Genomic DNA, 26,099 nt, shown 5'->3' with positions numbered 1-26,099 from the left:
CAGCTCAGGGACCTGACTGCCACAAAACTACAAATCAACAGACGTGTCCTGTTCTTTAAATTGAGACATTTAGGCCCAATCCCATTTCTCCTTTTTACCCCTACCCCTTGTTTTCGAGTGTCACCCTAACCCCTTGGAACTGAGTTACAAGGGGTAGTGGCTACAGAGCTTCCATTTCGTGGGTCAACCCTCAAATAAAAAAAAATAAATAAATAAAATAAAAAATAAATAAAAACATTGCTTCGTTAATAGCCTAGTAGCGGTGCTCTGCAGGCGACTTCAGAGTCTGCCGGCCCGTCTTCAGTGACAGCAGAGAAGGGAAAAGTTCAGCAACCTCACTGCTGGGCTTTAGTTACATTTAAGGGCATCATATGCTTTCAAAGAGGGGGTTTAAGACAATTATTTATTATCGCCCACCGCTAATTCTTGAGTGCTACGAAGCTGAAGTCAGCTATTCACCAGCTTCTTGTTCGAATTTTCCCGTTCCACCTTAAATGGTGCAGCAGTTACATTCTGGCGCTACAAGCATCAATACTGCTGGACTATTGAAGGTGGAACGGGAAAGTTAGCTAGCTAGCTACCGAGACATTAGCATACTATTAGCGATTTTTATGCTTGTTATGAAGAAAAAGACCATAATACATTGAAACGCCATTAAACTAAGTATTACAATGGTTATCGTATTTTTTAACAGAGAAAATACTCACATTTGTGGGTTTCTTTGGTCGCTCGCGCATCCATCTTGCCGGGTTTTCTTTTTTCCCTCATAACAGTCCGTTTGGAGTGTGCCTCTGAAAAACCTCCGTTTGGAGGACCATGTAGCCCTAGCACTTCGCCCTATCTCAACAAAAATTGGGGCACCCTTACCCTAGACGTGAACGTGCAAAACAGAGGGCTAAGGGCTAAGTGGTAGGGTCAAGGGGTTAAATGGGATTGGGCCTTAGTGTTTCCGACACTAACGCACTACAATGACTTCAAGAAGGGCCTGTAACTTTGACTGTGTGTTGGAGCCCGGAGAACATCAACTAGATTTAAGATGAGTTCACACGCCAAGATAAAACAGCCCACTGCTTTAAAAATGTGCGTACAGGCGGCGGGGGGGGGGCGGTTATTTTGGCTAGAGCCCCGAAATCACTAAATCCACCCGTGAACGCATCATTAGGAGGCCTTCTGGAGACGCGCAGTGTATCTGATATACACACGGCTTCTTCCCATTCCATCCAGCAGATGGCGCTACAGTCCACAGTGGCTGGCTGCTAGGGAGACAGTAGAGGGACAAATCAGAGCTGCAGCCATAGCAGCGAGAGGAGGGCCAAGTAAACAACAAGGACGCAGAACAGAACAGAACAGAGTAGAGCAGAGCAGAGCAGCATCTCACGGAGAACTTTACCGCGGAGAACTGGACCTCTGGAGTCCACACTTCAGTCCACATGCGCAAGATAGGACGGATTTTGTTACTGACGACAGTTTCGCTCGATAAACCGTGACTTTTATCATTAGAACATGTTTTAGGAGACGCTAGCTGGCTGGGTACGTTACTCTGTAGCTAAGCAGCTAACGTTAGTTTAGGTAAGCTAAGCTAGCTGGCTCATAGTCTGGAGTTAGTATTTGTTGTTAGTCAACATTAGAAAAATATCGTTTGATTATTTTGAGGCGAAACTGCTGCTTGCTTTAGCATTTAATGCCGAGAATATGGCGTTTAAGTCGTCGTTAGTTGAGATTTAGACAGGTTACCGTAAACGTTAGCTGATATAACGGTTTAACTAACGTTAGCTGAACTACTTTGACACACACTGTAAGTGAAGATGATTGTTTATAATCAGTCACTATGACTGGGTTAGCCTTAACTCTTGCCCAAGGCTAGCTAGCTTAAACTACTAGCTAGAGAGCTGTCGTTACCTAACAGTGCTCAGAATGGCATCGCTAACATTATTTAGGTCTCCAAATCCAGCAGCTAAAGTTGAAAGTAGGTGCTGCGAGACAGTATGCTGCTAAATGTTGCGTTTAGCTAATAAACTAGCAGTTTATCAGATAATTTAGCTATTTCACAAAGTTGTCTTGCAAGCAATTTGCATGAGGTAGCTAAAAGGCTTCCAAGTCCCATGTGTTTGAATTGCCATGTTCAGTCTGATGGCGAATTGCTGCAGCTGGCTAAAACGGTGGCGTGAACCTGCGAGGTGAGTCTCCACCCCAAGTTTAAAGTTTACTGTTAGTTTTCTGAAAGTCTAAAGTTTTAAACGAATTGTTGAAATCCGAATCCTGCCCCAGCCTTACCCTTTACCTCTTGCTTGACCAGTTAATTGCATTCTGCAGGGCATTTAAAGTAATATGACTTATTAAACTTGCATTATAACTTGCCATTTTTGTTCTGCACTTCAGTCATGTGGTCGTAACATCAAAGGTACGCAGTGCTGTAAACGTGTACTGACGTGTGTGCAGATGACAGTGGCCCTGCAAAAAAAGTACACAAGATTGTCCATAGTGTGAAATTGAGGTTGGCATTCATAAATTGATAATTGGAGGAAACTGACATTCATAAATTAATTAACTCATGGTTTCTGAGTACTGGTCCTGTATGTTTTATCTTACAAACGTGACACGGCTCGCTTTAATCGGACTGTTTGTTCCCCCCTCAAACTCTATTCATAATTAAGTCATTAAGATGTAATCAGTCTTTCGGAGTGGTTTAATGTATAGTGCTACATTCTAGAGAGACTTACCGAGTCAAAGTTTACACTGGTGGTGATAGGAACCAAAGGTCCAACATGTTTAATGCCTATAAAGGCTCCCTTACAGAACAAACTATTTGATTAAATGGTTATGAGTACGCCTCCTGATGCCCAATAGCTTTGAGAAGTTTTTGACCTAAAACTTATTTTTTTAAATGCATTTGTGACACAGAGGTATATGCAGGTTGTTATCAAATAAAACTTTTTTTTTTTCCTCCAGATTTACACATGTAAGATTTACACAAGACACATGTATTTTCATTGGTCATTTTGATAAATGGTAGAAGGCATGGCATCTTTTGCGATGTAGACTTCGTGACCCCTTGGTTCATGTCACCACCACTGTAAAGAAATCTGACTGAATGAGTCTATCTACAGTGAACCATTTCACATCAAACCACTCTGAATTACTTTGTTTACATCTTTGAATCAAGCAGAGATTTTGAGAAATTGGTGGAGTTTCTGTGGATTTTGTGTGGAAAGATGCAAAAGAAACCATGAATAGTTTTGTTAGTGTTACCATCCAAAAAGATATCCAGTCAGATGACCAGTCACGTAACTGTCAGGTCCTGGATGTCATGAATAAACAGCACAAGAAAAAATGAACTAAAAATGATCTCCTTGGCATCAGGGACACTACTATTTAATGGGCATTATATGCTAAGTATAATATTCATATATGCACGCACGCATGGGGGGGTTCAGGATACTCCATCAAGTGGCTGGTCAGTGTATATTGCCCAGCACTGTCTGCAACGGTAAAACATTCAATCCCTGTCATAAATAAGTTGCTTCTAGTTAACTCCAAGCCCAAGTTTAAGTCCTTCTCTATATATGATCTGCGATTGAGCCCTGTTGCTCGACTTCTTCCATATGCCTATTGGAGCATAGAAGCAGTTGTAACTGAAGATTGCTAAGGTGAATTCAGGACACCTGGAGGAAGTGAACAACCATGAAACATCTGTCAGCTTCAGTAAAAATTGTGCTTAGTTCAGTTGAGAAATGGAGGTGCTTTGTTGGAAAATACTCATGGCTTTTAGGCTTGACAAACACTAAGTGGGTTCCATGTTGCACTGTCTTGGCCTCAAGATTTAGGCTTATTGAGCGTCTCAGTGCTCAAACCCTCTCACTGTATGTGATCACAACAAGTGACTCACACTGAGGCTCTCAGCTTTAAGTGATAAATCTCCTCACTGACTCATCGCCGACTACGCAGTCAGTAAATTCTTCATTAGCCTTTATTTTGGTTTGTCCATTGCTCTCACTGTTACGTTGAGCCAATAATAAAGGAAAAGTTTATACATGAAAAAAAAGCCGCCTTCGTAACTCCCAAATATAGACCAGTTGGAGGGAAATACGATGGGACATTAAACTTAATTAATACAAAAAATAAGGAAACCCTCCCCAGTTGTGTTGGGTGGAATGGTGACCATTACTTTAGTTTCTCCATGCTCGCGTGTTTTATAGTTTATTTGTGCTTTGAGAACGTGAAATAAATTTGACAATGATATCATAATTTATCATGATAATGATATGTCATGATAGGCTTTTCTCACTGTATTTTGGTTATTAGAATTACATAAAGAATACTGACCAATTGCTTGTTTCATTAAAAAGAGGTTTAGCCCTGTTGTCAGAAAATCATGGATGATGCAGGGTGTCCAACAGAGCATAACTGTCTCTGCTTAAATTTCACTGCTTTTTCAAAGATTCTGCATAAATCAATCATTCAGACGTAAACAAAGTATCAGCATCAGCAGATGATTGCATCAGGCAGATGTGTAGATTTGACCGATAATTCAAACCCATCCTTAATGTCATATTTGTTGTAAAATGTTAAAGTGGTTTATTAAGGAATTTGGATTATTGGCCGTCTTGCTTTCTAGATATGTTTATTCGATAGTTAACACTGGTAGCTCTCTTGAACTGGCACACTACACATTTGTGTGCGCGCACACACTCTCACACAGGCTACAGTTACACAGTTTCATCTGTAGAGTTGAGCAAAGCTTGTATTTGAAAGTTTAAGCAAAAAAAAAATCCTCATTCTGCTACCACGCATGCTAAAACATTAGAATCAGCTACATAGCCAAGAAATAAACAAACATTACTCAGCGCTGCTCTCTCAACCTGGCAGAGCACCATGTTAGAAGTTCTAACTGTTTTTTGTTTTCATAAGGCCCAATGATGTCTCTGAATATATTTACTGCTTTCTTTTAAGTGAATGTATTTGCATCAACCTGACAATCCCAATTCACATGTTCTTCTAACATTGCTATGAAGTCTAATGTGGAAAATGATCAGTTTAAAAAATTGATCATCTCAAGTTATTGCAATTATGTAAAAATTGTTTCAAGCCTACTTCAAGTGTCAATATTATATTTTTGCTATATTGTTCACCCCTACTGTGAAGTAAGCAGTCAGGCTCGGTGCTAACGTGCTTAACTAACATAGTGTCAGTCTCTGCTTACATGTGATTGTGTGAGCAGCGCTTGTCCTCTAGCACCCTGACACTGATCCTTTGGGGCTGTGCAAATCCCTGGTTAATCCCGGTGCAAAGGGGCTGACCAAGGCCAAGACGGGGGACAGTGTGTGCATTTGTTTGGTCTCTGGGGGATCGTTGTAAGACAGGATACACCTGGCTAGTTTGCTGTGCTGTTTACGATATCGATGACGGCCTCTTGGCTACAGAGGACGGTCACCTGGATAGTTCGGTTGATGTCATTGCGGCGCAAGTGCCGTAGTTAAGTATCTGTGTATGTCTGTGTGTGGTAGTAAGAGTTTTTCCTTTTGATGTTTTCCATTGTGTGTTTCTGTAGTGGGAGGTGTTAGCTGCCTCAGGATGGTTTGTTTAAGTTGCTTAGTGCCCATGTTTGTCCTGCGTTCTCCAGGCAATCTGACACGGCTTAGGTGGTGGAGTTGATGAAGGTGCCAAGAAATCTTCTGAAATCTTCCTGCACTGCTGTTATCTAAAATGTAGGGAACCAGCTAGGACTGGAACCGTCCAACATTCCCTCCAGAATCAGCAGTTTTAGGTTTATTTTTGTCGAACTGAGTTGTAATGGTATGGTGTGAATCAGGGGTATTTAGCTGTGATCCTGGAGGGCCGGTGTCCAGCACAGTTTGGTGATTTGCATGCTCAGACTTACCTGATTTATCTCATCTGTTAATATCCAGATTTAGTGGGTGTCTTTGAGTAGGGTGTTTACCAAATTGTGCTTGCCCTCCCAGACCAGGGTTCAGTAACCCTATTGTAAACACTGTGCCCCAGCTAAGTGCATGTGCCCTTCATGCCAGATGTGTCTGCTGACTGGAAATATTTTAGAGTATCTGATGAGATGTCAAGACTGCTGTCTGTAATATCTGCATTGAAAAGTTGTCCGAAGTATGAGCTTGGAGTAAAGAGCAAGTAGACGTTAAGATAATAGCCAGGTTTCCATTTATCTGTTAAATTAAATTCAAATAATAACTAAAAGGCTGCAAAGTAGTATTCAAATGATGCTGTTTTCCCATCAGCTGTGTACAAGAGAATAAAAACACTTATGAGAAACATGGACCATACAGTTCATAATGCATGTTATCAAATGATCCACGTTTTCATTGAATATACTTAAGCTACGATACAAATAATTGTTATTCTGACATTTTACAGGGTCATCAGTGCAGAAAAAGACCATTTGTTTTGCATTTGAGCGTTTGTGTCTATGAAAGAGAGAGAGTGAGAGAGTGAGCTCCTCTGCTGTTTTGACTATTGCTGAGTCACCCAAGTCAACTCCTTGTGTGTTTATGCTAGTCAGGAGCAGATGAATTAACCTGTTTCTGACTCTGCATGTCTTAACAGCTTTGGCTGACATCAAATTAAATATCACCTTGAAGTGGGTCTTCAGTGCAGTTTGTGTAGATGAACAGCCTTTCCTATCAAATAGTTCTATACACAATCAAAGATGAAAATATCTTCATGTTTATTATGAGTAATTTGTATTGTTCTTTGTATGATTTTATTATTTAATGCAGTGCTTGTATTTGCATGATTACAGAAAGGTGACATTGGTAATGGTGGGACTGGACAATGCTGGGAAAACTGCAACAGTCCGGGGCATCCAGGGAGGTAAGACCAGGTTGTTAATCCCTCACAGGTGTGTTTATATTATGCAATTAATCCACTATCTTAAAGGAGCACTTTGTGCCAAAGTGCTGACTGTGGGGAACAGTTAACATTACCTAATTTGTGTTAGCCTGTACTTTTTTTAAATAGCAGTTTTTGTTGACAGTATTCCCTTCTTGCTCCTCTACTACCACTGTATTGTACTTTTTAAAACAAGATTCTAATGAATACTTCTGTAATTGGCTATTCCAACAGACATTTGATTAATCGACTGATTGACCTATTATATCATCTGTGATTTAATTTCAATTTGCCTTGTTACAGCATTGCAATCATTCAGTATTCTGTTAGTTTTTCTTATATGGTGCATTAAAACAGTAGAAGCTGTGCCCCCCCCCCAAGCTTTCTGTAGTGTATTGCAGTCTGTCAGAATGTCTGCATTGTTATGAACATCACTGAGCATTATAGAGTGTATTTGTTTTTAAATAAACACTGCATTGGCTTTTTCAATAACCAGTGTTGTCCAAAAACAATCGACTTTGCCAACTTCACATCTTCACAGCCCTACTTTTTGGTAAAGTTCAATATATGTAATATATTTTGAATTAATTAATATATTACTTTTATTATTTATGCTTAATTTTTGTGTGTATATATATATATATATATATATATATACACACACACACACACACACACACACACACACACACACACACACACACACGTGTACGTATAATTATTAGCTTCCCAAAGGCTTCTGTTGCTGAATCGCACAATGTCTCCGCTGTAACAGTGGAACCACTTCATTTTTTACTATGTGAAGGACATAATTGTGGCTTTGAACCTTGCGCTTCACAGTTTCTCCAGCAGTGCTAGCTTTTAGTAAGCAAGTCACTTTAGTATTCCTCATTTACATAAGAAACTGCCATAAATCTCAGCAGGATGTAACAAAAGCATGTGCTTGCAGCAAAACCTTTCAAAACCAGAGATAGATATATATATATATATATATATATATATATATATATTTCCAAACAATTTGTCACTCATTATCTCTTGTGAAATTTCAATAAAAGACTTTCAATAAATCAGTTAATGCTAAAAAAACGTGAACTAAAGAGGTAAACTAAACACAGCTGTAGTGGATCATATTTGTTTCACTTGTTTATCTACTGCTCAGACTGTTTGATTGTGTTTGTGTTTACCAGCACAGTAGAACCAAGGACACAAACAGTGTTTTTGGTCGCTATTTCTCATTATCATGACCGTTGTGTTCATCTGTCGTGTTAGATTTTGACACTTCTTTGTGGACCTATTTTGTCTTTTGCTTTTTCCAGCTAAAATGTTTTGAAAACCAAAAGTGCCACTTCTGACCATTTTTAGAAATTTTCACATTTTCAATGGCCAAAATTTAGGGGCTTCCCTGGTCATTTATATCAATATTATTTTAAGCCTGCAGATATCACTGCTTTCACCTGTAAGTTTCATATGAGTAAAGGCTGGCATAGGTTAATTCATACAGAACACTATTTTAACATTGTAATATTATGTGCATCTCTGTCACAGAGAGCCCTCTCGATGTAGCCCCCACGGTCGGCTTCTCCAAAGTGGACCTGAAGCAGGGAAAGTTTGAGGTCACGATCTTCGACCTAGGTGGAGGGAAGCGTATCCGAGGGATCTGGAAAAACTACTACTCAGAATCCTATGGTGTGGTGTTTGTGGTTGACTCTAGCGACGTCCGGAGAATCCAGGAGACCCGAGACACCATGGCAGAAGTCCTCCGCCACCCTCGCATTGCCGGCAAGCCTGTGCTAGTGTAAGCGAAACACACCCTACCTGAATGCTCATATTCAGCTCTCAGGACAGAGGATTCATTGCTTTCTTCAAGTGCTTTTACTTAGTGGTGTAAAGCTCTAATCTCACAGCAATTTAAATTCATTAGCGTTCTCTGGTAAACAATTCACTGCATAATGAAATCTCATTCCAGAACTGTTGCAGTTGAATTGCCAACTTCATCACGATTCATTTTCAGACTGCTGCTTTTCTACTGCTCGGTACATTCAGTGTATTTCTCAGAAATTAACACCATCATTGACAAGAACGTTGGGTAGTAATAGAATACATGTAACAGCGTTACATAATCAGGATACAAAAAAGGTGAACTGTATTCTGAGACAGTTATAGGAAAAAAGACAGTGATCAGATTACAAGTACATTATAAAAATAGAGTGATTACTAGAGTGATTAGAACCACTTTTAAGACAGTGATTTTCTTGCCTAATAGTTTATCATCGGGCAGTATCTGTAGTACTGAAAGGTCTAACTAGCTTAGCTAGGACATTCATATAACTCCCATGAGTACAGTTTAAAAAGTAGAGTACCTTGGATGGCAAACCAATAATGTAAAGCTTATTGGGCACAAAAATCTAATATTTAATTTTTTTCTTACTTGAGTAACTGGTTAACTAAATATCTACCAAAATATCTAATACCATTTGGAAGTGGACATAGACATAGCACACGTAAAGCACAAACAATTATGCGTCACCTGCTGTTTTAGATGTTTTGTTTGCCTTGTTAGGTTAAAGAATCAACCTAACAAGGTCAAAGTCAAGGCTGGGTTAAAGTTTTTCATAAATAACATGACTTGAAAAAGACAAGTAATTCAAAAGTACTGGAAATTAATCAGATTATGTTACTTTAATGTAGTAATCATTTAGATGACTTTTTTTCAATAAATATTCAATAATCCATTAGAGAATACATTTTAAAGTAACGCTCCCTACCCTGACTGACAGCACATCAGTATTGTTATTAAACCAGTTAATCAGTTTTCTCTCAAAGAACATAGGAGAAAAACAAAAATAAGAATACTATCAATAACATTTGGCGTTATGACACATTATGATGTCTCACTGCATTATGAAATCTCTCCACCTGTTAACTGAATTAGCAGTTTAGTGTTTAGTTTATATGCTTTATCACAACTTGATTCAACTTAGTCCTTAAGGCCAGAGCATTATAGAATGTTCTCCTCCTTCTCACTCTTCTCCGCTAGAATGCTCCTCCTCTCATTGACAATGGCACATTGACACAATTCTTATTCTCAAACCATACGTTTGAGACATTGCACACCTGGCTCTGTCACTTACAGCTCGCTCTCTTTCTTTTTTCAATTGGCTCTCAGACTGGCCAATAAGCAGGACCAGGACGGGGCATTAGCTGAAGCAGACATCATCGAGAGCCTTTCGCTGGAGAAGCTTGTCAACGAGAACAAATGTCTCTGTCAGATTGTGAGTCTTTATTTAGCGTATATCTTCATTGACCACAAACTGTTGTCAGCTGGGTTAACAGACCACACATTTTCAGAAGAAAAATGCTGACTTTTTGAATTAAGGGATTTGTGAATGCCCTGTTTTATTTGTAATCACTTGGAAAGAAGTGAAATGGTGAAAAGAAGCATAATCCAAGTTAAATTGACTTTATAGTAAAAAAGAATTAAACTATACAAATCTACTTTCGACAGGAGCCGTGTTCAGCAGTTCTGGGCTACGGTAAGAAAGTTGACAAGTCTATCAAAAATGGCCTGAATTGGCTGCTGAACAACATTGCCAAGGACTACGAGGCGATCACAGAGCGTGTACAGAGGGACACAGCGGAGCAGCGGGCACAAGAGGAGCAGGACAAGAAGGAGAGAGCAGAGCGAGTGAGGAGAATCCGAGAGGAGAGGTCAGTAAGTGGTTGAATACTGTTTGAGTCATGCAGAAAGGTTTGATTTGAAATGTAAATATTGATTTGAAACCATTGTGAAGAAATCATTGTTTGTAAGCTTCTCTACAATGAATTGTTTTATCAAAACACTCTGAATGACTGTGTTTTCATCTTAAGGACACAATTTAAAATCAGTAGAATTTGCCTTTTAATTATTATTTTTATTATTATTTACTTAATTCCAAATGTAGTCAGTGAACCAAGTTGTGTTCTGTGCTTCTTTAGTTTTGTCCTGGAGCTACGATGGTAACAGTGGCCTTATTTACTGTTTCTGTTTCCTGCTGTGCTGCTAAATCAGAACCAGGAAATACTGAAGGAAACTACACACAAGTTGCTCAGCAATGGCTGACAGGCTAAATGCTACAGAACACCTTTGATTCCAGCTGTCACTCCATGGTGTCATTCGATTTTGTGCTCTTAGAGTTTTTATTGCTGTTGTTGGAAGCAAACCTTGTATCCCAGTTTTTGTTGTTTTTCAGTTTATAGCATAATTTGAAAATGTTTGTTGCCCTTTACACTGTGTGTAAATTTCATGTATAATGGACCAAAATGACTTGGGGTGTAGTTCTATTGACTGACACTAAAAGTAAAGTAGGTTTTTTCCTTCTCCTGTAAAAGTTTTCTTCCGACAACAGCGATATGCTCTAAACGGCTGTTATTTGAGTGTCAGTTAGCTGGAACTGAGTCTTTACTGTAGCCCAACTTAGCAGGCCACATCTCAAAACACTACAGAACAGAGTTCAGATTTCTGTCACTCCAGCACTAGGCATTCGACTTCGCTGTCTAAGATGTGAAGATGAGTTTTTATCGCTTGTAACTTGGGGTGCAACAAACGACTAATTTGATGGTAGAATAATCTATCCATTACTGAAACGAATAATCGATTAATCGGATTATGAATCGCTACATTACCAAATACCTTCTCTGTAGCTATTAGGTTTTAAATTTAGCTTGAGGTTGTTTTATGCATTTACTAACTAACAATGAAGACAGTATAGATGAATAACATTTAAGAAATCACTGTTTTAATGACCTTTTTTGCTAATACAAAAGATAAAAAATAAAACTCCAATGTATTTTTCCTGTCAAAATGTATAACCAAGGATGTGCAAAGTAGCAGCAATAAAATACAACAAAACTATTATAAAAAAAAATCAAAATCAGATAAAATCATTCTAAATTTAAATGTTAAATTTAAACAGTGCAGTCTGTGCTATGTTCATTCTGCTGTCTGTCTGCACTTTGCTGCAACTAAATTCTGCAGTCACAGGTCTTTACTGAAACGGAGGCAAGTCAGCATCTCTCTGTGCTCCTCTGAGAGTCTCGCACTCTTCTGAGAGCAGATACTCCCCGCTGTAGAGGAGACGCGCTCTGATGGAGCGGATGGGAAAGTGGTGAATGTTTGTGGCGAACTTCTCTATGAACAGTTAAATTAACGATTTTTTTTTTGAACATTTCATTTCAACGGTAACCCTTCGTCCAGCTACCTAAACTGTCAGCGAGTGGTGGCCAGCATTCGTGGAAAACAGAAAACTGTAAACGCTCTCCTATGTTTGCCGAATCTGAGCGCACCGGTGGCCTCGGCGTTAAGACGAAGATGTAGTGTTTAAAAGTGTGAACGTTATCGGAAAAGTGAACAGAGTCGCTGTGAATAATAATAATAATAGTTACTTACTTATCTGTTCAAACTCCATTAACGATTCCAGAGAGCAGCAGTTCGAAACAAAAAATGTTACAGCTCAGCTCAGAACATGAAGTTGGACGGAATTTAACATTAACATTAGCTAACTAGCTCGCTACCACAACTATCACCGCGTCCCAAACCACACACTTCTGTACTTCATATACGACACTAACGAGTGCACCTCTAATGGTATATGTGCTATTTTTACACACTATTTAGTCACCAACTAATCGACTACTAAATTAGATGTCAACTAATTTGGTCGTCGATTTTAGTTGACCAAGTCGAATAATCGTTGTACCCCTACTTGTAACAGCAGGTCAGATGAAATCGGACCTGCACTAGATAAGCTATCTAGGCTAGAGGAGCTGGTTAGCGTTAGCCTAAGTAGGAGGCTACTAGAGATGAAACGATTACCGGTTTCACGGTAAACCGCGGTAAAATTAATGACGGTTAGTAGTACCGTTTGAACTTTAAAGTATCGTTAAAACCGCGGTCGATTACCGCGGTGTGAAAAACTCGCTGTACAGAGTCAAACAAAGGCACAATCATTCTCTCAGATGCAGCTCTGTGTGTGTAGAGGGGAAGGGGGAGGGAGAGAGAGAGAAGGGAGAACATGGAGGAATGTAGTGACAGAGATTCAGAGATATTTCAGCCTTCTAAGAAGACCAAGTCTGACGTTTGGTCATATTTTGGGTTTTATAAGGATGCAGAAGGAAAATTAATTGAAGATGACCACCTGTCTGCAGATGAGCACCCTGTCTGCAGAACAGGCTGAAAGAAAATAGCGGCGAAAGGGGGCAACACATCAAACCTTACAAGTCATCTTCGCGACCACCACCCGCTACTTTTTAGAGAATGCAAGGTTAACTTTAACGTAGAAGTCCGTGGGGACTTCGAAATAGAAGAAATGTCATGGTCTGTGTGGTTTAACTTATACTTATGGTTCATTAATAATATAAAATGAAGCTTTTAGCGTCAAAAAAACAAAAAAAAACAAACAAACAATCGGTGAATCAACTGTGAATCGAAACTAAAGCTTTTAACACATTTCTGTGGAGCAGAGTCTCCAAAATGAGCTCTGAGTTAACAGTCACACAAGCTCTGGAACGAGACGCTGCAAAAGTTCAGTCTGCACAGCTCCCCTTTCTCGCTTGCAGTGTTTACTTTCTGAGAAGAGAATAACTGTCTCATCACTCAATGTCCCCTACATAGTGCGCTACTGTTCAAACAAACACGATCATCATTAACAAGCAGTTGAGTTTTAAATAGGGAATTTGTAACCTATTGTTAATGTTGATTATAGATGACTTAGTCGAACATTTCCATGCACTCTTTGGGTGAAGGATTTGCTATTTCATGATCCACAAAGTGCCCTACATAGGGAAGATAGTGTGCTTTGAGACGGGACCTTGCACGAGTAAACGCTGTGTGCTGCTTTTAGGAAAAGCAGAGTTTCAGAGATTAAACTTTAGGAGTGTTTCTGCCGCAGCTCAGATGCGCGTTAATTTTAAGTTATGTTTTAGTTTTAAAATGCAGCTCCACAGGTGAAGACACACTGCGTAAGTTCTACACTGTCTGCAGCTCACAGCACGGTCACGCAATTCCTCTGTGATTTTGGCGGTTTTTCCTGGTGCACTGTGTTGATTAGGGGTTCAGCGCCACAACAGCACAATAATGCTGCAGTTGCAGTTCGGACAGAAATCCCCCGAGTGCAACACTTCTTAGAAGTAGTAATTTTCCATTAAGACCCACCTCAGAGTTGGTCGAGATTTAATTCTCTATGCAGGGAAATCCCTAATTATTGTAATTAATTAATAATAATAATAATAATAATAATTTACAACAGTAATAATAATAATAATAATAATAATAATAATAATTTACAACAGTGATAATAATAATAATAGTATTAACAGTAATAATAATACATTTGCTATTCTTTTGTTTACAGAGTATTGTAAATAATACAAAAGTAATACTACAAATATATTGACTATATATTTTTTTTAATGTTTATGCAAACAAAAAGTGCATATTGCTGCCAATTCTATTTGTGTTAATATAAAAGTTGGTGAAACGAATTTCAGTTTATGTATCAGTATTTATTTATTTGTTTATTTATTTATTTTACTTTTCAACACTTTTGAACAATATCGCGATAATATCGATAATCGTGATAATTTTGGTCATGATAAATGTGATATGAAATTTTAATATAGTTTCATCTCTACAGGCTACAGACCCAAAGACCACGTAACAGGTTTCATTTTAACTTTCTGTTCTTCCAACACCAACTGTTCAACTGATGTAAACGTAGAATCAGTGAGTGAATAGTTACATCATTACATCATGCCATCGAATGCTCTTTGGCCCTGAGAAAGGTTAGTAATCATGGCAAGAAAACTGTGCTGTGCACAGTTTGTAAGTGTTCTTTGTTGAACTGTGTCCTTGTGCAAATGCCACTAGAACGGTTACTCTCCCTGCTCAGAACCGTTCAGCCCTAAGAGGCTAACAAACTAGCAAGTAATGGAAGCTTTAAAACATATGACAGCTGTTAGAAACACGCAGACTGCATGCCTAATTCATCACACGTTCACCTCAAGCTGTGTCAAGTTACTAAGCAAAAACAAATATGCTTAGGTGGTTTACAACACTGTATTAGCATATGGTTATCTGGAAAAATGGACAAAATTGTATCACATAGCTAAAAGCAGTGGCAGCCATCTGGTAGCCTGTCAGTTTTTTATTTTATTTATTTATTTTTTTTTAGAGAGAGAACAGGATGTTGTCCAGTACAAAACAAAATAAGGAAACTTAGACAAAAGACAAAACCTGTCCGTGCTGATTTACTACATTTGGTGAAAAAGAAAAATTGTGTAAACTGGATTTTTTGGACTCTCTTTTAAATGTTTACCAAAGGCCATTGTTCTTCCCACAGGGATAAGCAAGAACGCGAGGAGGCGGAGCGAGGAGGGAAACAAATAAACGAGGAGTTAGAGGATGCTAACATGCCCAGCCCATTCCAGCCAATAAACAGTGTTGTTACTGAGGTGAGTAATCCTCTCAGCCAATAAAATGTATTCTGATTTGACGTCCTTAAATGTAGTTTTGACAGTCTGTGGTAGTTATCAATTTACTTTGCATCTGTGTACCTTAGTTTCCTATTAATTAGGTTTGTGCTAAAACTAATTTTGTCTGTGTTTAATTCAGAATGAGGATAAACTGAAAAAGGAAATGGAGAGGAAAAAGCAGAGCGAGGAGTGCCAGGAGAGTGGCACTTTGGAACAGAAGAGCAAACAAGAGGATGAGGAGGAGGAGGAGGAAGAAGAGGAGGAAGACGAAGAGAGTGAAAGACAGACACCAGAAAGCATAGAATCAGGTCAGTCCCTCCTTTCATGTTCATTACTCATTGCAGGTTTGTTTCTAGAACTGACCCTCTAAGAGCACCTCTTTGTTGTAGCATCCTTAGACAGCTAAGATCTTATCAGTCTGTCTGTTTACACTGATTGGCCACTTCATTAAGTACTCCTCCTTTTATCTACAGTCTTTGTCCATTTTGTCAGGCTCACTTACCATATATGTGCACTTAGGTGTAGTTGTACACTTACAGACTGTAGTTCATCTGTTTTTCTGCATACTTTTTTAGCCCCCTTTTACTCTGTTCTTCAATGGTCAGAACCACCACAGAGCAGGTACTATTTGGATGGTGGATCATTCTTACCACTGCAGTGATGCTGATGTAGTGGTGGGTGTTGTGCTGGTATGAGACCTCCACTTCAGCAGCATAGCTACGTACTTACTGACTCCAGTGTTGTTACCACAGCAACCCATGCAGATAGGTTGGGTATGTCTGGACACACAAATCTGATCTGAACACTTGTAAATAGTGTGGACAGTTGTCTCAAAATATCTAGTTTGAAAAGCTAATCAGATCTGCCTGCAGTCTGAATTGTAGCCTAAAAACCTAGTCGTTTAAATACAAAGTGCACTTACATGGTAAGTGGAGCTAATTAAAAGTAACAAGACAGTAGATATAAGGAGGTGTACGTAATGAAGTGCCCAATCAGTGTAGGTGTTTACTTATTTGTTTATTTTGACACATGAATTATAGTTATATGTGGATATTTCTGTCAACAAAATTTTGGACTGTTTAGCTAATGAGATCCATTTTTCAGACAATGGGCCTCATTCACCAATATCTTTCTAAGCTTTTTCTTAAATTTGTTCTTGAGAGAGGTCCTAAGAAAAAGTGTACATCAGATTCATGGCGTGTTCCTAAACCACAGAATTGTTCACACCTTTGTGCTCTTGAGTTTGTGTAGATTCTGTTCTTACCTAAAAACAAATCCCAAAAAAGAAAACACTGGTAAATGTTAGAATGTTTATGGAAACAGTGTAAGTGCATTTTAAGAAGAAATTTCTTCTTAAGAACGGTTAGTGAATGATGCCCATTATTCATATGCATCAACTGATTAGTCAAAAATCTAGCATTTTGGTAGATTAAGAGATTTCTTATTTGAAGACAGCCCTAATTTTTTCTATGAAAACTTTTGTCTTTATACACTTTAAAAGTGATGTATAATTGGCTGTAGTTGTAACATGACTAATATTTCTGTCCAGATTATGATTTATCGCCTTCCTCCTGTGACTCTTAGTCATAGCAGTCTAGCTGAAAATGCATCAGAATCTTACAACACTTTTAGAGCTTTACAACTTAGTGAGTTATCATGTTCTTGTCTTATGTTTAGTTTAGTGTTCCTCCAGGTTGAGAATTACGGATACTAACTGTGTAATGTATAATTCATAATTCATGTAGATGTACTAATTGAACAGTTCCTTGTTTTACTGCCAGATAAAGAAAAGTACTATCCATACAAAGAAGTCTGCACGTTTGTAAAACCTATTGCTTTAAGAGAGCACTGCTCTAGATAATTAACTTGAAATAACTAAATTTAGTAATATATCTACTAAAATCAGATATTGTGTTTAATCACAGTAGAGCACGTAGTGTTCTGGGGAACTAAATAGACTTTCTTATTTGAATAGATTTTCAATGATGTCAGAGTTTGGTCAATATCCGGTGTAGGGTGCTAAAAGGCATTCGCTCATTCTCAGGTCCAGCTGACCAGGCCAAAAAGAAGACAAAGAAACTTCGGCTGAAGCGGAAAAATAGAATCGATCCACTCAGGGCAGAGGACCCAGCCAAGAGCCCCACCCCACCTCCTCCACCAGGTAACCAAGATCCATACTACTTAAAGGAATAGTTTGGTAAAAAAAAATCTGATTTACACAATTTTGCTCTTGATGATGTAGTTGTTCAGCCAAGACATATTTGTTATCTGAAGTTTCCTCCTTTAATTTTACACTGGATCTATGGGGCTAATGTAGCTAACATGTAATGGAAGCTTGTGCTTCCAGCCTGCTTGCCTAAATCAGCACATGCCTCAAGCTGTGTTGAAAATGCACAAAACTGTTGACAAATTCCATGTTGTGTAATTTTTGTCGATTTTTAGGGATAACATTGTCATGTTTTGTAGCAAATGTATTTGAAAAAAAAGTGTTTAACTATCCTGCAAGGTTTCATTTTTTTAGTTCACAGTCCTACGCAGTACAAGTCATACTGTGTCTTAAACAGCTCTGAGTTTTTGTAATCTTAAAATCTGAATGCAGTCAGAGCTAGCCGAGAGATGTTTGGCGATATATTTTTATGGAAACAACTTGGGCTATTTGGGTGACTGTTGAGTTGCATGTTTTGTTAGCAACATTAGGCTCCAGTTCTCTAAGAAAAATTGGACTTAAAACATGTCTTAGCTGATCGACTGGAGGTGGGCAATATGGCAAAATTATAATATTGCGATACTTCAAGAAATTTTCATGATGAACGATATCGCACAATATTTATTTTCTGATCATCTGATCAGTTGGAACTGAGAAAAATAACTAGAAGTGCTACATTTTAAAAAATACTATCAAAATCTGTGAACACAGTGATTTTTTTATTCAATATTTAGTATACTGTGTTGCACTAAATCCAGTTAAACTGGACTAATTTTGCTGTCTTTCTAATGAAACATGCTGTTGGTCAGTGTTCTACAAGTACTAATGTACACGATATGTTTAGAAAAGCACACCGTATTGTATTGTGACATATTTTATCATGATAATGATATGTATTGTCATATTGCCCAGGCCTACAATCGACTATTAGTGGGTTCCATTCTGGAGGCAGCTGCATAACTAGTCACCTTCAAAGGTACCTGTCTTGTTGGACAGCATTTTAACTGAAAAGAAACCTTTAGTAGGCCACGCATTCGGGACACTCTTCAGAACCGTCATATGTCATAACTTTCACTGCGTTGTACTCATGATCTCTACTTACTTGCCGTCGCTCGTTACCTTACACTAACCTCTGGATATAAAAATGGATTACCTAAATATATAAGGATGGATCCCCATCTGCAGCAGCTGTTTTCTATTGACAGTGATGTGGGAATTTATTGTGTTTGAAGAACAGGTTGCTTTAAGGAGTGATATCTGCCATTATATGTGTGATTGGTGCCCCAATATTACAGATAATTGTTACTACTAGTTTAGCTTTGTCTTCATCCACGTTAAGGAATCTGCTTTGTTTCTAACACAAAAAGGATAAAACTGCTTATAATTATGTACAAAATTCACCCAGGTAAAAACACAATCGTCTAAACTGGCTAATGCCAAATCGATAAACTGTTTATAGACAAAAGCGCTACTAAACACTGAACAGTGAATAGCCAGCATTTTAAACTGGGTTCTCTTGTACTGAAGAGCCCACATATTTACACAGCTAGCCTGCTAGCTAAGCTAACCAACATTACAAACACAGACAGTTAGGTCCTTGTTTCTACACTCACTGTCCATTTTATCAGCTCCACTTACTATATAGGTGCATTTTGTAGTTCTACAATTACAGACTGTAGTCCATCTGTTTCTCTGCATACTTTGTTAGCCCCCTTTTACCCTGTTCTTCAGTGGTCAGGACCCCCATGGACCCTCACAGAGCAGGTACTATTTGAGTGGTGGATCATTCTCAGCACTGCAGTAACACTGACATGGTGGTGGTGTGTTAGTGTGTGTTGTGCTGGTACGAGTGGATCAGACAAAGCAGTGCTGCTGGAGTTTTTAAACACTGTGTCCACTCACTGTCCACTCTATTAGACGCACCTGCGTTGTTGGTCCACCCTGAAGATGTAAAGCCAGAGACGATAGCTCATCTCTTGCTGTACAGTATGAGCTAATCATCCTCTAGTCCTTCATCAGTGGTCACAGGACGCTGCCCACAGGACGCTGTTGACTGGATATTTTTGATTGGTGGACTATTCTCAGTCCAGCAGTGACACTGAGGTGTTTAAAAACTCCAGCAACACTGTTGTTTTTGATCCACTCAGACCAGCACAACACACACTTACACACCACCACCACATCAGTGTTAGGGCTAACAAAGTATGGAGAGAAACAGACCTACAAAGTGCATCTATATAATAAGTGATCGTAGAAACAAGGAGGTGGCCATAATGTTATGCCTGATTGGTGTACGTTAAATATGTTAAAATAGCAGTCCTTCAAAACAGTAAAGACAGAAGACAAGAAATAACTTGAAGAGCAGAAACAACTGCTCAGTCTGCCATGTTTATCAAACTAAAATGATGGAACCAAAGATTATATATAAAGGTAAGCCAAGATGGTGCATGCCTGTTTAAGTGAATGTGAAGAAAAAAAACTGTTGTTTTCTTTAAAATCAGCTCGTCAGAAAATGTGTCTAGCCTCAAAATACTTACAAAACCCCCACATTTACAAAAATGGCATCAACTTCACTGTAAACTTAAAAGGGGAAAATTGCTGAACTTTGGTGAAATGGACAGAGTTTCCATTTCCATATTTTTACATGATGTCTCCCAGCTTCATGAATCCTCTCTGAGGGAACTCTCAGCTGGTAAACAGTATTATGGGAATGTCTTCATCTAGAAGGATACATGTGATACTGCCTTAGAAAACAGCTGACTTACGCTGCCTTTCGAATGGGACAGTCTTTGTCCTGGGAGCATACAAATGCTGCCTTAACATACTGCCTACTTAAATAGCTGCCTCCTGAATGGACTGCACCTTATATATATATATATATATATATATATATATATATATATATATATATATATATATATATATAGTATATATATATATATATAATAGAATTTTTACTGAACAGTTGCTTTAAGGTAGGTGAGAAATTTGAAAAAATCTTAGGATTTGAAATTCACAAATTTGATTCTATTTTGACTGTTTTTATTTTTTTGTTCCACCCCAGATGTGTAACGTACTAAGTTAAAACTATTTTGAAACTTCACATAGGATTACTCAGAATTGTGTGTCTGTGTCAATTTGCATTCACAGCCATCCTTACTCTAACCTCATTAAAAAGATTTAACAAATGTGCTATTTTGACTTCTGTTTTTAGTTGGATGGGCTACTCCCAAAGTTTCTAGACTCCCTAAGCTTGAACCTCTTGGGGATACAAGACGTTCTGGTAACTCCTGGTTTTATTTTCCGTGTTTTACAGCATGCTTGTTGTCACATTAACTACTAACAGCCTTTTTTTAAAACCATGTTCTAACCAGGTCTCCTTGTCCTTGTTTCCTTCACTCACAATCATCTCACTGTCTCACACTTTTCTGTTATCTCTTCATTTACAGAGCATGCTTCATTATCTGCAGCCTCATTATGTCTACCTCAACATGCACTGAACATGTGTGTTTTAATTCTGAAAGATGTCCACTATGTTTTCTCTGTCTGTTCCCAGCACACATACTAATGAAACTACCTTAACTCTTATCTTTTTTGCATTCCTGGTACTAATTATTTTCATGTTTTAGTTGCTGTGTGTTGTACCAGTCAGAAGTTTGAGTGTGTGCTTTTCATAATCTTAGAAATTTTGTTTGAAAGGGTTATGCTTAAAGGAGCATTATGTAAAAAAATCACCCTAAGGTTGTGGTGTCCACCCCTATCCCTCCTCTAACTTGTTGTCAGGGGTTAGCTGCTTAATATGGTGACTTAAGGTACTTATCTCTGCAACACGATACAAAGGCGACTTTGACATAGTAACAAGTTCCTATGATTGACAAGAGATTAAAATACGCCCTCGGGGTGATGCTGCCTCTTGTGTTAAACTGATGGCTGACTCAAAGTGGTATTATGAGACAGGATGGGCTGGGGCTAGCTGGTTAACATGCTACCTTAAGGTATGCATCTCATGCAACACGATACATAACGTCAAAACTGTTACTTCTTCACAGTCTGTTAATATTTTTATTTACAGAAGTTTTTTAAAAACTAAGTGTGAATTCAAAATTAACATTTTATACTTTATTTCCTGCCCCAGTCACATTAAACATGATTCATCATACCTTACCATTTAAAACACAAAGTTTTCCCACAAGCTTTAAAGTGTAGTGACTTTTACATGTCTTCTGATTTTTCTGATTTAAATCTGCTTTTTTTAAGGAATCTACAATAGAAAAAAGCTTTAATTTTTTAATTAGTACTTTTGTTACTGCAGGGTTTCATATTTGTTATTTCAAAGTTTTGGTGTCTTCACTGCTCTTATGAAGTGTCAAAAGCTATATAAGTGGTTTTGGCACCCTCTTGTGGAGTATTTTCAGCCAGCAAAACCTGAGTGAGTTACCTCTAAGCAGTTATCTCTCTAATTATCTTTTAAATGGTATAGTATGATGAATCATGAGTGACTCACTTGCTCACAAGCCAGGTCCAGGCCTTGCATCTAAAAGGTGGTAGGAGGTCAAAGTAAAGACAGCCTACCTGCAAGTAGCTGTGTCCAAACGTCTGACTGGTACTAAATTTTTTTGTGTCCCCTATAGAACATCATTCTGTTAATATGGGTAGAGAAGGTTTTCAAAGTGACTCTGCCTTTGCTGCCTTAAAGTAATCTTGCAGCAGGCTAAACTACATCTGTGTATCAACTGAGTGCTTTCCATTATGCTTCTGATACACTTTGAGCACAGTTAGTTATCTAGCTGTTGATCAGGGAATGCTAAACCATACAGTGTTATAGACACACATGGCTAGAGAATATTGATATTGCTGCAGTAAGGGTAAGCGTTATGGTAAAAAATATAACATCACAGTATTTGAAGGCATTTCCATAATACACAATATGTGTCATGATATTTCATTTTTCTCAGGTTTGCAAGAAAGTTGGAACAGACACAGTCCACCAGCCATAATGGGTTGACATCCTATCAGCTTCTTGTTAGTATGCAACTAATGCAGTAACTATTCACTGGTGGTGGTTATTTACAGACACTATAATTTTATGATACGTGTAGTTGTACGGTGTTTTAGATCTACTGATCACTCAGAAAGTGTATTGTGACAGTTTATCTGGGTAATGATAACATGTTGCCCTCCCTTATGCTGCTGAGAAACCTGGTTTAAAAGACATTTTGTCTTGCATAGTTTAGATGTTTTAAAAAGGCAGAATTTATTTATTTATTTTTGTTACAGCTTTTAAGGAATAGATCGGCAAAAAAATCATATATACACTGTTTTCCCCCCCTTACGCTAAATGTAGTCGAATGCTCAATGTCTGAACTTAGCATTTTAAGTGAAGAGGTAAGATAAAGCTTCCATTACATTTTAGCTACATTATCCTTGTAGCTCCAGTGCAAAACTAAACTTCAGACACCAAACATGACAGACTACATTTGGGGCAAAGGGGAAGCTGTGTAGATTAGATTTTTGGCCAAACTATTGCCTTAACAGGGTTATTAGGGTTAATCTTTCTAACCTGTTTCTTTTTCCATCATTTCTTTTCCATTGGCAGATTTCTATGGCAAGCCCCTCCCTCCCGTAGCAATTAGACAGAGGCCAAATGGCGAAACCCATGATGTCATTTCCTAACCCCACCTCTTCTCCCCCCCATTGGTTTGCGATTTGTCATCCACACCAATCACAGTCTTTTGTTTTCATTTTCTTATCTTCAAGCCCGAGCTGTATAAAGAGCAAAGGGCAGCATCTATAATGGAAGGAATGGCACCCAGTCGAATGAGATGGATGGATCACATGCCTAATGACCAGCCAATGAGGAATGGACTACAGGGACAGTTTTCTCTGGCCAGTGATCATGGAAGGGGGGAAAAAAACGTCATCCAATGCTTCCAGCAGTAAATGAATTCATGGGAAATGGACCTGCACTGTACAGAATGTATACATTTTATCTTTACACAAGAGGAAGAAGCATTATACTTTATAAAATTTTTACTTTTCCCCCTAATGATCTATGTATATAGACATTTTTTTAAAATCAGAACAAGCATCGCGCATATTTGCAACTGTGAAACTCGTGACCTTTTTGAAATGAGACTGTACAGGAAGACACTATAGTTGAAATGGTACAAAAATAGGCTGGTGTGGTTAAAAGGTACAAAAGTGGAATGACATAAATAGCATGTGATAAATGCACTGCTTTTTATACATTTTCATTCTGTTTATCTTTTTTTTCTACAGAAATATCTTGTGTACTGTGCTATGTAAAAGTCTGAGACCACCTTTCATTTATTTAATTTCCAGCTAGAATGACCGTTAAGTATTAATTTATTCATTTTTCAGCATGAGAGGAACAAAAACATGTCTAACAGAAAATTACGCAGAAGCCTCAATAATTAATCATTTTTCCAGCATTTAGTGTGCCCACACTTTACCTTTATTATAGCTTTTATTACTTGCCTATATAACTTACAACCTGCTTTCAGTTTCTCAAAGAAATCTGCAGCGATAGTTTTCTACAAAGTTCAGTCTTAGAAGCATTTTCTGCTTCATATGATCCAAGTAATCCCAAACACATTCAGTAATGATGTTTGGGCTGTAAGGGGGTCAGTCCATTGTTCTGAGAACACCAGAAGTTTCTTTGTTTGATATGCGAATGTGCCTATTTTTTTGTCTGTTCTGTTTTCTCAGTAAAAGCTTGTTGTCAGCTACACATCCTTTCAGACTCAGTGTTGAGTTGTCTTCTCACAGTGGAAGGATGGGCAGAAACACCTGTGGATGTTTTCAAATCTGAAGTAAGAGTGGAGCTTGATTTTCTCCTCTCTCTCAAAGATGAAAGCTTTAAGTACTGTTTAACTGATTTGGAGAGTTTTGATGGTCTACCAGGTCTTGCATGGTTATTAGGAGTCAAATTTCTCTCTACCTTTTGATCATTTTTTGAGCTCCAGTTTTGGAAACTCTTTTTTTATTTATTTATTTATTTATTGATTTTTACTTCTTTTGACATTCCCCTTCTTTATGCAAGTAGATTATTTTATACCTAATCTGCTCAGGAATATGTCCTGAATAATGACTTGTACTTATTGGCTGTTTAAACTGGAAATTAGTAAGTGAAGGGTGGTCTCTGACATGCAAGGTACTGTAAGTGTATTTCAGTTAAAAGATTTGACGTTTGATGTTTCAGAGTTTTGAAAGTACGCATGCAAACTACATACTGTGGATTTCACCAGCAACCAACACTACGTTAAACAGGATGGAGCTTGAACTGGCACAGCGTGTTAAAGTGGAATTTTTCCCAAAGGGAAACCTTTTAAAACAAAGACTTGACTGAACTTCAGTGGATGGAGCAACACACACATTTCATTTCTTCACGGTCCACACTATTGTTATTTACAATGTCTTTATTTTTATGCTACACAGAAACATGCACATACTGTAGCAGTGTTTTAACTTTGTTTAGAGAGGACATTTAACTTCAAACAGTAGCAGTTCAGAATGTTACAGCAGATCATTTTGAAGAAACACATTCTCAAAGTATGAAATGGTATATCGAGCCATCTGTTCATTCCCAGAATAGACGACGTTGTTTTGGCTGTAAGCCTATTCACAACTCTGAAAGTGTGATGTGTTTGGAGGTTTCTCGCTTGAATTTTATATGGACTTGACAGATTTGCTCATATCTGACATGTACTGTAAACGGTATATTCACGTTTAGGTATTTATTTGTTATAGCCAGCAACTGACAATTTGGATTTCCTGTTTCACTTTTCACCTGTTGTTTTATTTACATATTACACATTATTTTATATCTGTTACTCAAGAGTGGAATACATTTTGTCAGTGTTATGTATTTCATTTCAACTAATTAACAGTTTCCTTAACGCCAGATTCTCATTTTCACGGCTTTCGTTACAAACACTTTTTATCTGGTTTGTTTTTAATATAAATGCTATTAAATGCATAAATATTTTTATTCAATTCGTGTCAGTTTTTATGATATCACAATCATGTGAAATGTCTCTTTTTGTTTATTGTAGTTCAGTGCAGCAAATGTTTTGGTCAGTTAAAATTCCAAATTAGTCAGGGATTCCTTATTGTAAAAACATTATGACCTGCTCATTACACCAGGAAAAAGCACACTGATCATGTACAGTGTAGAGCTTAGAATAGTATTTTGAGCTAAGATAGCAGGAGGACTGGTATGTCATCTCTTCAGCGACACATTGACAGTGGGTGAAGCCATTACGCAGTAGCTACAGTTATGTCAGGGTCGGCTTCAAAAAATCCTAACTTTCAGATAAGTGGGTGTATAAAACTCCTGCAGCACTGCTGTGTTTGATCCACTCGTACCAGCACAACACACACTAACACACCACCACCACATCAGTGTTACTGCAGTGCTGAGAATGATCCACCACCCAAATAGTACCTGCTCTGTGAGGGTCCATGGGGGTCCTGACCAATGAAGAACAGGGTAAAATGGGGGCAA

General features: G+C 38.2%; 1 protein-coding gene across 4 annotated transcripts; it reads left to right on the top strand.

Annotated features, from left to right (window-relative positions):
- Positions 1-1,308: 1,308 nt before the first annotated feature.
- arl13b (ADP-ribosylation factor-like 13b) lies at positions 1,309-24,185 on the top strand. Of its 4 annotated transcripts, XM_036563434.1 has the most exons (11): positions 1,309-2,177; positions 6,767-6,837; positions 8,404-8,653; positions 10,025-10,130; positions 10,364-10,566; positions 15,234-15,345; positions 15,506-15,674; positions 17,411-17,527; positions 20,787-20,855; positions 22,528-22,594; positions 23,169-24,185. In XM_036563434.1, the coding sequence occupies exons 1-10, from the start codon at positions 2,119-2,121 to the stop codon at positions 22,575-22,577; spliced, it is 1,206 nt and encodes a 401-aa protein (XP_036419327.1). In that variant the 5' UTR covers positions 1,309-2,118; the 3' UTR covers positions 22,578-22,594; positions 23,169-24,185. The 4 variants fall into 4 exon arrangements, with proteins under 4 accessions (XP_036419327.1, XP_036419328.1, XP_036419326.1 ...); XM_036563435.1 differs by lacking the exon at positions 22,528-22,594 and having other exon boundaries at positions 23,330-24,185; XM_036563433.1 differs by lacking the exon at positions 22,528-22,594.
- The last annotated feature ends 1,914 nt before the right edge of the window (positions 24,186-26,099 follow it).

Source organism: Colossoma macropomum, unplaced genomic scaffold, assembly GCF_904425465.1.
Source record: "Colossoma macropomum unplaced genomic scaffold, Colossoma_macropomum, whole genome shotgun sequence".
NCBI lineage: Eukaryota > Metazoa > Chordata > Actinopteri > Characiformes > Serrasalmidae > Colossoma > Colossoma macropomum.
The sequence above is the reverse complement of the archived record's forward strand: the minus strand, read 5'-3'. Positions and strand labels throughout refer to the sequence as shown.